This window comes from Tauraco erythrolophus, chromosome 8 (assembly GCF_009769465.1).
Source record: "Tauraco erythrolophus isolate bTauEry1 chromosome 8, bTauEry1.pri, whole genome shotgun sequence".
NCBI lineage: Eukaryota > Metazoa > Chordata > Aves > Musophagiformes > Musophagidae > Tauraco > Tauraco erythrolophus.
In genome coordinates, this window is record NC_141472.1 from 7,357,709 (window position 1) to 7,371,861 (window position 14,153).

Genomic DNA, 14,153 nt, shown 5'->3' on the forward strand with positions numbered 1-14,153 from the left:
TTCTTTCATTCTTGTTTTGATATAATTATATAACACATGTATACATAAAGAGAGATAAAAATTGTATTTCTGTCTATTCTGCTAAAAGAATTTCTGCTCAAGAAAACTGGTAACCAAAGCATTTCTGTCTTGCGTCCGAATTTTACATGAAATATTTACACAGATTTATGAGTAAAACCTGACTAATTCTGTTTGGTTGTAGTCTGAAATACCTGCAATGATTGAAGCACTTCAGGATTCGCATTTTTTTCTTGTTTTGAACAGTGTCTTCAAGCTCTCATTGCTTGTTTTGGGCACTGTCAGTAGCTTTAAATGACGAATATTCACTCAATTGCGGGCGGGATGGTAGAATGAAGTTACTTTGTCCGTTAGCAGTGTCCTCTGATGTAGGCGGGAGATGGATGCTTGAGGAAATGTGTTGAAAGCACATACCACCATGGACAATATTAAACAAAAAAAACAAACCCAACCCTTATGTATTAAGGCAATACTCGAGAAACATTTTAAAATACAGAGTAAGAACTTTTCTATGTAAAATCTGGCTGAGAAAAGGGGTTCTTGTTTCTGTATTCCCAAGCTGTGCTTCTTGCCTGCATGAATTAAAAGTGACTGTTAGTAGTAAAATCTAATCTTTATAGCCTAATTTCCGATGGGAATGAATCCCATGTAAATCATACTGTCTTTCTCTGAATTGCCCTAGTAACTCCTGATTCTGCTGGTTGCCTGCAGAAAACTGTGTAAAGATAGAGACAAATACCCAGCAAGTCCTGTGCCTGGGACATGCTGTCAGCTCTCACCACACACCTGGTGGCTGGGATCGGAGAGGCCTTGGCAATAGCATTGGGCAGCATTCTGGTAGTTCCATCAAATGCAAGACCTAAATCCATTCAAGCACCAGGTGTGCTAAGAGTCACAGATTTTATTTTTTTTTTTAATTCATCTTATGGTTTCCAGACATTAAGTGTTAATTCCTTGTGTGAATAGGATGGAGAGAAAGTTTCAGGTTTGCCAGAAAGCAAATAGCTAGAGGTATAGGCTGTTTTACTTAATCCATGTGTGTAATTCATGCCTTTTTTTTCTCTCCATAATTTGCTTTGATACGCTCTTTTACCAACATACTGCTAGAAGAATGTGTTTGAAGCAAAGATCTAAATGTAAAATTTAACTTTTGTGTCCTAATTAAAGTCAAGCTATCTCTCTACATTTCCAAAATTCACCTTCTACTTGAGTATGTTTTCAAAAATGCCATCAGATATTTTTAGGATCTTTAATCTTGGTTATATTTCATGCTGTTGTGATGCATTTGTCAGGTATGGAGTGATAAAAGTCCCCTTTGTTAGTGGAACTGCATGGTATCTCACGGTCTTTAAGCAAGTGTGAATTTTGGGAGGTGGGAGTGGGTTTAAGTTGAGATCACCAAGATGACAAGATCATCATTTAAGTTGAGATCACCAAGATGTTGCAGATGACACCAAGTTGTGTGGTGTTGTGGACACACTGGAGGGAAGGGATGCCATCCAGAGGGATCTTGACAGGCTGGAGAGGTGGGCCTGTGAGACCCTCATGAAGTTCAACAAGGCCAAGTGCAAGGTCCTGCACGTGGGTCGGGGCAATCCCAAGCACAAGCACTGGCTGAGCAGAGAATGGATTGAGAGCAGCCCTGAGGAAAAGGACTTGGGAGTGCTGGTGGATGAGAAGCTGAACATGAGCCGGCAATGTGCGCTGGCAGCCCAGAAAGCCAACCATATCCTGGGCTGCATCCAAAGCAGCGTGGCCAGCAGGTCGAGGGAGGGGATTCTGCCCCTCTACTCTGCTCTCATGAGACCCCACCTAGAATACTGTGTTCAGCTCTGGAATCCCTAACATAAGAATATGGACATGGAGCTATTGGAGCGAGTCCAGAGGAGGCCACAAAGATGATCCGAGGGCTGGAGCACCTCTGCTATGAAGACAGGCTGAGAGAGTTGGGGCTGTTCAGCCTGGAGAAGAGAAGGCTCCGGGGTGATCTTAGAGCAGCTTTCCAGTACCTAAAGGGGGCCTACAGGAAAGCTGGAGAGGGACTTTTTACAAGGGTGTGTAGTGATAGGACACGAGGCAATGGATTTAAACTGAAAGAGGGGGGATTTCGATTAGATATAAGGTAGAAATTTTTTACATTGAGGGTGGTGAGGCAGTGGAACAGGTTGCCCAGAGGAGTTGCAGATGCCCCATCCCTGTAAGCATTCAAGGCCAGGTTGGATGAGGCTTTGGGCAACCTGATGTAGTGGAATATTTCTTTGCCCATGGCAGGGGGGGTCGGAACTAGATGATCTTTAAGGTCCCTTCCAACCCTAACCATTCTATGATTCTATCACTGTTTTGATGTCTGTGCTGAGATCTAGAAAATGGATAAAGCTTGTAAAATTTTGGTGGGGTTTGTTTTTTTTTAATTGTTATACTGAGCTGCTTGCTAGTTTGGCATGAAGCCACCTTGTTCTGTTGGTAGAATCATGGAAGGACAGATTCTGAAAAGTCTCAAGAACTTATTTTGGGTTTGTACAGAAGTTTTGCTTTTATTCTAGTCTGCGTGACTAGTTTTACCAGTGGAGTCTGCAATGTAGATTTAAAACAGGATATCAAATGACCACTGTGAACAGAAACTAATGCTAGAAGGAGATTATCACCTCCTAGAGTTTGAAAGCGCAGATCGATGTGCCTCACAGTGCAGAGTGGACAACACCGTGTAGAGTCTGAAAAGCGCTACAAGAGCCAGGCTTGTTGGCTTCTGCTATGCTGCAGATCTTTTGTACTGCGTTCTGCATTATGGTAAATATCTCCAGAACCAGGTTCAACACAGATGCTGCAGACAAAAATACTATTCCTCTGTCCTGTACCTCCAAGATGCTCATACACAGATAGCGCTGCATGAGTGGTATGTACATGGCCATGAATTTCTCTGACATGCCCAGGTCTTTGTTGTTAATCTGACTGCTTCAAAGTTAGTGAGTTTAATGTAGGTGTCACAAAAATGAGAAGGCTTATTTAAGAACTGTTCAAAACAATACAAATTTATTTCTTCATTTCTCTAGGAGACATCACTCAGAAGGGATATGAAAAGAAAAGAGCAAAGCTGTTAGCACGGTACATACCACTAATTCAAGGTAAGAGAATGCATGTAAGTTACACCTTTTGTGCTAAATCTGTGAAAATATGTAATGGAAAAGTTCTCACTAAATAGAAGAGATGAATTAATAGCGTTTGATTGACGTGACATCTAACCAGTAGTGGAAAATGGCTATTATAGAGAAGTGCAGAACAAGAGAAAGGTCTGAAATGTTTTTTTTAATGTTTTGTGTGAAATGTTAAATAGTAACATTTTTGTCATCAAACTTTAGTTTGAGAACTGCATCCAAGACTTTAAGATAACTTTAAAAATGAGTAAAGTTATTCCTGAAACCAACTTGGCCAGTTTCATTAAATGAAAACAATCACTAGTCGTAACTCTCATTCTTTAGTGTGCTATTTTGCACGTGCCTTCTGCTCCCCCCTCTTTCTTCAAAATACTGACTTTTTCTTAGAAACTACTGCTACTTAACCTGGTTATTATCAGACTTCATAGTCAATGGCCGAAAGCTAAATGCACAACTTTTTCATTTGTTTTTGTACTAGGACACTTAAATAACTCCGATTAAAGCTGTTGTGCTACCATCCAGCTTTGGTCTTGCATAATAACCCTAGGCCAGTTCTTCCCTAGGTGGAGAGATTCCCGTTGAGATAAGGGAAAATGAGAAAACAACCAAGATGAGCAGAACTGATAATGAGACACTGTAGATAGATGAGAAAAAATGAGTAACAAGTATTATTTACAATGTTTGTGTTATGCTTTCAGATCAGAGAACAGAGGGGTTAATGCTGTGATTTTGGTCCTGTTTTGGTTCTGATATTTACAGAAGTTACTGATTTGAAGGAGGAATGGGCATCTCCAGCCAGTTTTGTGTGAATTGTTGAACTAGATGATAGTCTCTTTCACTTTCGAAATCTTAATGCATTGATCCCTGTGGCGCTTCGCAGCAGGATAGACAAAAGTTTTATTCTCATGAGTTCTGCAGACTGCTGAGTTGTGGTGTTTTAGAAAAGTGTCACTGTGTGTGTTTGGTAGTGAACAGTTAGTACGTGATCTGGTGTTTCATCATGGGGTTTCTTAGCACAGGTTTGTTGATGTGCCTTTTTGGGGGGGTTTTGATGTTTTGTGGGGTTTTTTTGGTTGGTTGGTTGGTTTTTTTCTTTAAGAACAGCTGTAACTTTTTCCTTAGCAAATCTGCAATACTCAGTAGACCGTGTAGGACCGAACTCATCTCTATAAAATGGCTCATTCCTTGAATAGAAACGATTTGGATTTTTTGATAAGTATTGCAGTCAGCAGCAAGCTCTAGCTTGACCTGCCACAGCTTCTCCTGCTTACACTGTTTTTCTTTAAGGAACTGTTTTTCTGTTCAAAATACCCTGTCTTCCAACTCAGCTTAGTTAAAGATTTTGAGACTAGGCCAAGCATGAATTTTGGCTGAGGAACAGTTACGAGAAATGTCCTGCCAATGAACTTTGTCTACTAGAGAGTCATGTCTGTGGATTTTTGTCTTGTTTTAGTGTCTTATAACCATTGATTACTCTTGCCTTCTCTCCTTTCTGTTGATAGTGTTTTGTGGTGGTGGTGGGTTTTTTTTCCCCCTCACTCTTAACCCTTAAGCTGAAAGGCTGCACACATTGTTCAAGTTCTGGGGTCTCACATGTAGCTTAGGAAAGTACAGCTCTTTGTCTTCTATGCTTTTTAAAGTAAATTTTAAAGCTAGGATGCAGTGTAAAGCACCTTTATTCCCCTTTTCTGCATGAATACTGCTGCGCCCTGTGTCATATTCTAACTCTTGGGGTGTTAGAAGCAACACTGGCTCCTGTGCAGGGTTTCCAGGGGTGGGTAGACTGATTAAATTCAGTCTGCTCTAGAAGCCTGCTGTGATACCTGTATGATTTCCAAAGGTGTTTTGTAATATCACATTTCGGTAACCTGCTCATTCAGGAACTCACTCAACTGAAGCAGTGTATGAAACTACAGAATTGACTTGTTAGCTTTGGAAGAAAAAAAAATGAATGGGAAAAATGTTAATGGCACTTTTTTGGAATTACTTCATTGAAGCTTCTCTTTCAAACTTGAGTTCTTCAGGAGTGTTTCATTTAGAAGTGACTTCGTATAATCTAGATGAACACCTTAACATCCTGGACAATAATTGTAAGAAAGCATATCCTAAGGAGATGGAAGCGCAATTCAGCGGTCTTCTACTTTGTGATGTGATATTAGGCTCAACTAAGAATCCTAGGTCCCTTTAGATTTCCAGCTGCTTAAAAATTTCTCCGTGTTCAGTCAGATTTTCCATAATCTTAAAGAGTGGTCAAAATTGACTGATCCTATGCTTGTCCTACTTGCTTTATAGCACATTTTCTAATAAATACTGGATTACCTGATTTGTCTACCACTTCTGCATAGCTCTGCATTAAGGTGACGGGAATCTGGCTTTAATATGCTAAAAAGAGAGCGAGCAGGCTGGCTACCTCTGGAGCACAAAGAATGGTGCTCTGGCAAAAAGACTTGAAACCCTACGCTAACTACTTATTTCAGTTTCCTGACATATGTTCCATTAACCCAGTTCTAGCTCAGAGTTTTGTTGGTTGACACAGCTTCAGCATGGCTCCAATTAATGTGTGGGAGTCCCAGTGGCTTTTAGCCTGCAGTAATTTTTTATCATTAACAATTTGGTCATAAGATTTTTTTTTTTTACATCCTTTTCTCAGTAGCATTCCTCTTAGGATTTGTTAAGTTTCCTGTTATCCATCAAGTTTTTGTAGACTGATGGATTGCCAGCATTTTAAATTTGAAGAGTTCTTAGCCTGTGCTTTGAGCATCCCCAGGACCAATTACCTATGTCTTTCTAAAGCTAATTTGGTCATTGTTTCTTTTTCAAGTATACGCATTGTCATCTTTTCTTCGTTGGTAAAGACTGCTGAGCAGGTAATTTTATCTCACATTCTTCAGTACTTATTAGAATTTCACAAAACCTGATGTCTTCCTCATGGTGCATCAATACATAGCTCTATTTGTTTTGTTATGAAACTTTAGCTGATAGTACAATTCTGCTGATTTCTAAGATTTTCAGCAAAACATAGGGTGGACAGTGAAAGTACTGAGTAAGAAATAGAATTCTGGATGAGAGGCAGGAAGGTAGAAAAAGGAATAATGAGGAAATTGTTTGAAATGAGAAGTATTGATTAATGTAAGTTTATGAAATATGAAATTATTAGACAACTCGAGATAGGACTGCATATTGATGTGGTACTTGTAAAGAAGGAGAAAGTCGTGGTGCAGATTTGGAAGCAACTGTGGAAAGAGATGGCTTTAATTGAGAGGAGAGGGTGACAGTTCCGTGAATCTACTGCAGATTCTCCAATGTAGACTTGAATGTGGACAGGGTTTTCTAGGATTTTGGAGTAAGTGATTCTTCTGTCTTGTTAGAAATTGAAACAGATATCTGTAATCATAGTGTTCACATTTACATGGGTAGATGACGGGATCTTCTTTTAACAAATACTTATGAATCAACAAGTTGTATGATCTTTGCATCTTAAAGCATGATCATAAGATTTGCGTTCTGGAAGTATAACTTTTCCTGTTATACCTCATCAACTGCCATGTAAGAACTGATGATGGGGCAACTCGTGCTCTTTCAATGCCATGTAAAATGGATTGTGTTAAGTTTCTACTGTGCTGTGTAGCTGAATCTGTAGCTGAATTGTGGGGAATCAAATCATTATACAGACAGTGGGCTGGGTGAATAGATACAGACAGAAGTGGCTGCAAAGCGTATTTTCAGTTAACACTAAAATTAAGTAGATCATGTTAGTATTCAGGAGTCGTGTTCCTGTAGGCTCTGTTTTGCATTCTGAATTTCTAAACCTGAGGTTCTGAAGAGTTAGTGGAAATGGGAAATGTTAGATTTCACTTAGGAACCATAAACTATGTAGTTATGGGGAAATGCTGGTTAAAATGTGTCATCTTTCACTAATCCAACCAAAGGCACTGCAAAAGTAAAAACGAGTGTTGAGTAATAGCAAACTTTAACAGTAATCAGTCAGTAATGAGTTTCTTCAGTCAACCTCTGCACCCAAATTTCAGATAAAACTCGGAGGAAATTATTAATTATATTGTAGGCAACCTGGCATGCTGCTAGGTGAAGCTTCTGAGGGATGGATAACACTCAGCTTTCTGGGTGATTGAAAAATCATTTTGAATGTGGATAGAGCTTGGGCGTAAAAAGAATCAGAAATAGCATGATGGAATGAGCAGTATTTACAGCGAAATTTGGTAACTTGTATCCTGGAGTGTGCTGTCCTGATGGGGAGCAAATACTGGGCTCCCTTCTCTCTCTACTTCCTTGTCACCAATGTTCATTGTTATTTTTCTGTTGAATTTCAGGAAACTTCTCATGGTTAAGGGAACTCTTTCTTCCTAGAGTCCCTTTATATTCCCATGTCTGGGATATATCTCAGAATGCGAAACAATACCAGGGACTATGGCAACTCCCAAAGCCTCATTAGAAGCAATCTCAGTGCTGTGCTTGAGAGAGCAGATAACTTCTACCTATGAAGTTACATTTGTCATTGGAGCATTAAAAAATTCATATCAGGATGTCAGGAAGTGCAATGTCATGAGCTGGTTGTTGAATGTGAAATAAATGAAATTCCCTTCTCTGCACTGTGATGTGATTTGTTGGTAACTGTAAATTTCTTTTCAGTGGTTGCCATGCCATTACCTGAATTCTGCTGATACTCCATACACTTGAAAGCATTTCAAAGCTATTTTAACCAAAGGGGAAGATGAAATATGAACCTCAGAGGTTCTGACAGCAACCAGTCAGTCACTTGACGGTAGTCTGCATTCCCTTTTGTGAAATAGGAGTTGACCTGTAACCATCCTTTGCTACTGTGGTAATTTCCTGCTCACCTACCAGCTGTTGGTTTTAAAAACTTGACCAGTGTAGCTATTCTATTTATTTATGTTTTTATTTATATACATAAACATATAGAGAATGTATATAAAACAGCTGCTTTCATTTATATATAATATTTATAATTCATTATTGTATAATATAGATAAAATATAACAGCTATATAGTGCGCGCTATATATATATTTTTTTTTTTGCCTATGTTTTCTTGTTTTCTTCCTAGCTCTTGAATGTTTCAGGAGTCAAATTTTCCTGGTCTAAATATTCTTTTATTTGAGAAAACTCAGTGCTACTGTTTTAGGCCAGCTGTCACATTGTAGTTTAGTTGTCAAATGCCAGTGGGATCAGACCAGTGCCTTGAGCACCTGGATTCCATGGAGGCACACCTTCTATGCAAGTACTGGATTTGCAGATTGACCACTGTGCTCATTCATGAACTTGGGGACCTCTTCCTAGCCAAGGCACCCCAGGGTCATCAGGGCTTGAATGCCCTGTGTTTCTGGAGAACAAAAGATGTGTGTAAGTTGCCTGAGGGCAACTAAACTGCACACAGCGGCTCCTCACCTTCCCCCACCCCTCAGGGATGGGGAAGGGAATTAAAGGGAAAAAGGGAGAGAGACTCATAGGTTGAAATAAGAACAATTTCATACTACTGCTACTAATATATGAATATATACATATATGTACAATGATATATACAAATGAGTGATGTACGGTGTAATTGGTCACCACCCCTTGACTAAGGCCCGTCTTCTCCCAGACTAATGATCCCAAAACAGATAAGTCCCGACACCGCAATCTTGGACAAGCGAGAGGCCCAAAAATAGAGAGAGAGCACTCCAAGAGTCCGGAAGTGAGAGCCCCAGAAGAGCAAAGGCCCTTCTTTCCAGCTGACCCTCATTTTTATACTGGGCATGACACTGCATGATATGGAATACTAATTGGCCAGTTTGGCCCTCAATGCTGAGTCTAAGTACAAATCATAAGGAGAGTCGTGGACCCCCTGTCCAGGCCATGCTCCCCCCTATCCTATTGCGCTCCTGCACCCTGGTAAGAACATGGCAGCCGAAAAGTCCTTGATGTCTCAGTGCCAACTATAAACATCAGTGCGCTGTCAGCGTTCTGCTCAGAGCAAGTCTCAGACTAAAACCAAAGCACGGAGCTCTTCCAGCTGTTAAAAAGAAGAGCGAACTCTGTCCCAGCTGAAACCAGGACAGCTTTCCTTTCAATGTTTTTACCATTTGCTTAAACCTAATGTTAGTAACTACATCCTGACCAATTCCTTGGGTACTGTCTGAGTAAGGAAAGCAACTGTAAAACCCCAGTTCCTTTTCATTTGAGGTGTTACACTGAGTAGGAGATTGGAGTTGGGTATTAGCTGAGGGACTTCTGATCTGAACATGTGCAGGTGCTACTTCGTCCATGCTAAGTTACTGTATTTCTCCTGAAATTCCCTCTGTGGAAGTTGAGATGCAAGATCGGAATGGGAGACAGTCGCATGTGAGTGTTCCTGGTGGTTGCCTGTAGTACAAATTAGTACAAATTCACCTTCTCCAGCATCTCCTAGGCAGTACTGTGGGAACATTAGTTTTGGTAAAGCTTCAGCAGAAGATACCTGGAGGAGACTTTTGAGGGGGGGAGGAAATAGAATAGGGAGCCTCACTGAAAGGGAAAAGATGACTGCATTGTAAAAAAAAAAAACCACCATATTTTGCTTGGAGGGAAGGGGAGGAGACATTCAAAAGTGGTATCTCTAAAACAGAAGACAAGACTGTCATCTAATTTGAGATGAAGGTAGGGGGTCGCGTCTGCCCAGACTGTTAGTTTTGCTTCCTTACACTTCTTGATGCTCTGCTGCTTACTGTGCTGTTGCTTATTCTGTCAGTTTCAGTTAACTGGAGACATTTTTTTTTTCTCAGGCACATATTGTCTCCATCTCCTGGTGTAATTTCGTGTCTTTTACCAGGAATTATTATGCTACCGTGAAGGTGCTCATCTTCAGCTTCCTTTCTAAACAGTTTAAGTTGTAACTCCAAAACCTCCTTCCTGACCTACTGGTGTCTACGTGAACTCTTACTGCTGGCTCATCTCAGATATTTTGTAAGGCCACGTTCAGATACATTGTGAGAACTTTTCGCTTTTACACCCAGGTGGCAAGTCATCACGTAGCCCTCTCTGACATTTCTGGAAATTCAGACAGCTGGTTCAATGGCGGAAGGACCTAACGAAGTAGTTCCCTTTTCTTGCCCCCAGAGGTATCTATCAATTCAAAAGTAAATCTGGCCATCTTATCAGGCAGACACATTATGGAATAATTCTCGTCTTTAGTTGCTGCTGTCTTGCATAGAAACTTTCCTCCTCCATTAGGGCTACTAGTAGGGGAACAGGATTTCTCCGTGATGTCCCTGAATTATCTTGTTGAACCTCTTTTTTCTCTTCAGTGGCCAGTTACTTGGGTGTGTCAATGAAACTTGACTCCCTGAGGTTTCTGTTTTGGTGAACTGGATCTGAAGTGGGAGGACCTTTGGCTAACTGCACTACGCAGTTATATCCATCCTCCTTGATAGCTTTCTTCTTTTCTGATTAGTGTGCTTAAATAGACATTGCCTCTTCTGGCTCAGCTAATATAACCAAATTTATGTAAGTGATGTGACAAACATTATCGCGGAAGTTGATAGCAAAGCAAGAGTGTTTTAACAAGGATTTTCCAAGGTCCAGGGATGGAATTGTCCCATTACTCTCTGCTGAAGCTGGGTGCTGCTCAGCCAACCATCTTCCTTTGATTGCTGTGATTCACCTGCCGTTCCTTGCTTCTAGCGTTGATTTTGGTGACTGCCACAAGGGCTTTTCGTATCTGACTTCTGCTTCTTTTACTGTCTGTTTTGATTAGAACTGTGCTGCATGGCACTTAATGTAATTTATAATAATTTGGGCTGTGAACAGGCAGGATCAGCTTGTGTTAGGAGAGCTGTGCTGACTGTGAAGCATCTCCTGAACTGCTGCTTAGAATGGACTATGATTTTGAGAAAGAAAAGTTCTAGCTAATGACGCTGAAGTGTTCTACTTACCAGTCTTTTCATAATGCCTAAATAAGCACCTCTCTTGCCATTGGTATTTTCATTGAAGTGGTTTAGTTTCCCGACTGGTATTTGGATTCATTGAATTTTTAACAAGAATCATCTTAGCTTTTTTTTTTTTCGCTGCTATTGTATGCTTCCTTTAATGGAAAGTAATAACTCCCTTAAAATTGTTTCATTTTTGCCAAGGGGAAACTTAGGAGCTGAAGTTTACTTCCTGGAGTAGAGGAAAATGTTGTAGAACAGTGGAAGACTGTCAAGCATAATGCATGTATATGATGCCTATTACTTTTTTTTTTTTTAACTCATGATTTTCTAATATCTTATTCTGGGTAATAAGTTACATTTGGTAGACCCTTGTTCAGTTTCACTGACCTGGAAGGTGTGAACACTTAAGTCATTTCAGATCTTGAAGACAAAAATGTGTGCATCAGGCAATATGTCCTGGGTTGTGGTATGACAGGAAAGAATGATAAAATTGAACTGGGACCTGAGTAAGGACTGGATGCTTAATAACTGAGATGAGGCTTCTCAGACAAAAAGGTAAAGAGAGGTCCTCAGATTTCAGTCTCTAAAATAAAATTGTGAGTTTGAGTTCTAACTCACGTTTGTGTAGTCCTTGGAGATGTATCAAGAGCCAGCAGGGAGTCTCCTCATTCAGGGGGTTGGGAAGTAACAGGGAATGTGTAATAGTTACTGTCCGCCCCTTTGATTTCTTGTTTCTGCTGTGCTAGTGTGTAAAGATGAGATTCATTGTCCTGGACATTAGCCAGCCTGAAGGTAGGCATCTGCTCTGGGTTATCTTTCTAGAGCCCTGTTCTAGACTGGTGCAGAGGGAAGGTCTAGAGAGGTGTTCAGTTCCTCTTATTTTCATTACCCTCTTTGAGAAGTGCAGTTTTTGTGAAGTGTTAATCTTCTGGGTATTGCTCTATTAAATGAGAATAGATTAAGCAGATATGCACATTCCTAAATTTAACTCCAATTAGCTGTCTTTGTGCTTAGACTGAAAAGAAATTTGGCAGAATAGCTCAAGTTTTATTTAAAAGATAGAGCAGTATCATCTTGTCCCTTCAGGATCTCCAAGTCCAGTATGTAATTGTAACAAGCTCTGCAGCATTTCCCGTGATGTCTAGCAGTAAGCTGCGAGAGGATCCTCCCTCCGCATGGATCTGGCACACAGAACACCTGATGACAAATGATTGTAAACTCCTGCAGGAAGCAAAGGAGTTTTTCTGTTATTCCGAAGTGTTTCTTATCTTCTGTGTGAAACGCCAGGTTTTGGTTTCAATGATTTAAAATGGAGTTGGAAGATGAGATGACTTTTTTTTAAAGATACGGATTTAGGGCTCCAGTTGAACTCGTAAGTAGATGTCGAGGGTGGCAAAAGAACATAGACATGGGAAATAGATGTTCTATTTACAAACCTGAATTTGTACTGAAATAAAACTCTATTTCAGGTGTGGATCCATCCCTGCAAGCAGAGAACAGAGTCTCAGGCTCTTCACAAGCTACTGCTGCTGTATCTAAACAGCAGAAATCCCGTTCCACCAACTCGAGGGATGAGCGCTTCCGATCTGGTATGGAAAAGAAATGCAGCTAAAACATCAGGTGTCTTAAGAGGAAAAGTGTATCAGTAAAGCAGTACCTACACCTAAAGAAAAAGTTGCAGGTGCTTTGGAAGAAGGAAAGAGCTAATGAATATTTTTCCAGTAGCTTATTGTATTTCTGTAAGTGAGTGTTTTTTTTCTGAATCTGGAATGGAGGAAATGCTAGGGGGGAAAGAAATTGTAGACAAGCCTTCTGGTGTTTTTCTTATTGTGAATTTTACACCATGCTTAACAATTGTCTCGTTTGCTGATTGGGTTTTGAGTCTCTAGAATGGTTATTTAAACATTTAAAAGGTTACAGCGTGTGGGTTGTGGGATTTTTTTGTTGATTGGTTGGGCTATTTTATTAAAGGAAGGTTATAGGATTATCATATTTACTGTAGCTCACTTTCAAATATTTCCTGGTTTAAAGCAAGAGCACAAAAAAAGGAAATGTCACAATGGATATTCTACTTAATTTTAAATGGACACCACTGTGACAAACCTGTTTTGGAAACTTCTGTGAAAATATCAATATCCTCATCACATCCTGTTTCCATTGTTACTTTTCAGGTGATTGAAGTACACTGTTTCCCTGTGAAATGCCTTGTCACAATAGTGAGAAAAGACAGGTGTTTGGAAGCTTTTCTCTTCTAAACACTTTTGAACTTTGAACTGGAAACTATTCTGGTTTGTTTTCCAGGGTAATTATGTATTTTGGGTTTGGGAATGAGAAGTGTGAGTAATGATATGCACTGTGCATCTTTAATATGTTGTTGGTCTTGCATCACTTTGCTTTGCAACTCCTTGGGCATAGTGGTTATTGCTTCATAGTTGCATTGCTGACATTTAAAACCTTGCTCCAGAAATGGAGCTGGTATGCCTGTATAGGTTCCTTATGAATGATTGAAAGAGGAATGAGACTCCTTAAATATTCTGAGGATATCTCTGGACTCCAGGGAAAGATGCATGTATTCAGCTACACAAAGAAGAAACTTCTCAATGTCAAGGAAGATTACATAGTATCAAAATTAATTAAATGACATGTTTAAGAGTATGTACAAATTGGTAATTTAAATTTATTTTTGCATTTCAAATGTATCATCAATATAATTGTATACTGTTGAATATAATAATACAATAATAATACAATATAAATGCATATACTGTTGAATATATACTAAAAAAAAACCCCCAGATTTAGTGGTTGAATTACAGCCATGATTTCCAAGTTACTTTGTGACCAAGTAGATTCAAATAAATTAAAAGCAGATTCATGAATCTGATAGAAATTAATTCATTTAAAGTAACATGTGATGTTGTTAAACTAACAGAAATAAAATCTGCAAAAAGAGCACAACCACAGCCCGGAATACTTGGGAACTGTTAGCTGAGAGAGCTAGGGGGATCTAGAGCAATATGCTGTATGCATGGACAGTTTCTGTGTCTCAGTGTCAGATG

General features: G+C 39.7%; 1 protein-coding gene across 2 annotated transcripts in view; it reads left to right on the forward strand.

Moving 5' to 3' along the window:
• The window catches only part of DIP2A (DIP2 acetate--CoA ligase A), a 138,795-nt gene that overhangs the window by 40,302 nt on the left and 84,340 nt on the right, over positions 1-14,153 (forward strand). For both annotated transcript variants that reach the window (XM_086616101.1, XM_086616102.1), the window contains exons 2-3: positions 3,069-3,140; positions 12,564-12,683. In XM_086616101.1, coding sequence (XP_086472227.1) covers positions 3,069-3,140; positions 12,564-12,683 — 192 coding nt within the window. The remainder of the gene's footprint in view (positions 1-3,068; positions 3,141-12,563; positions 12,684-14,153) is intronic.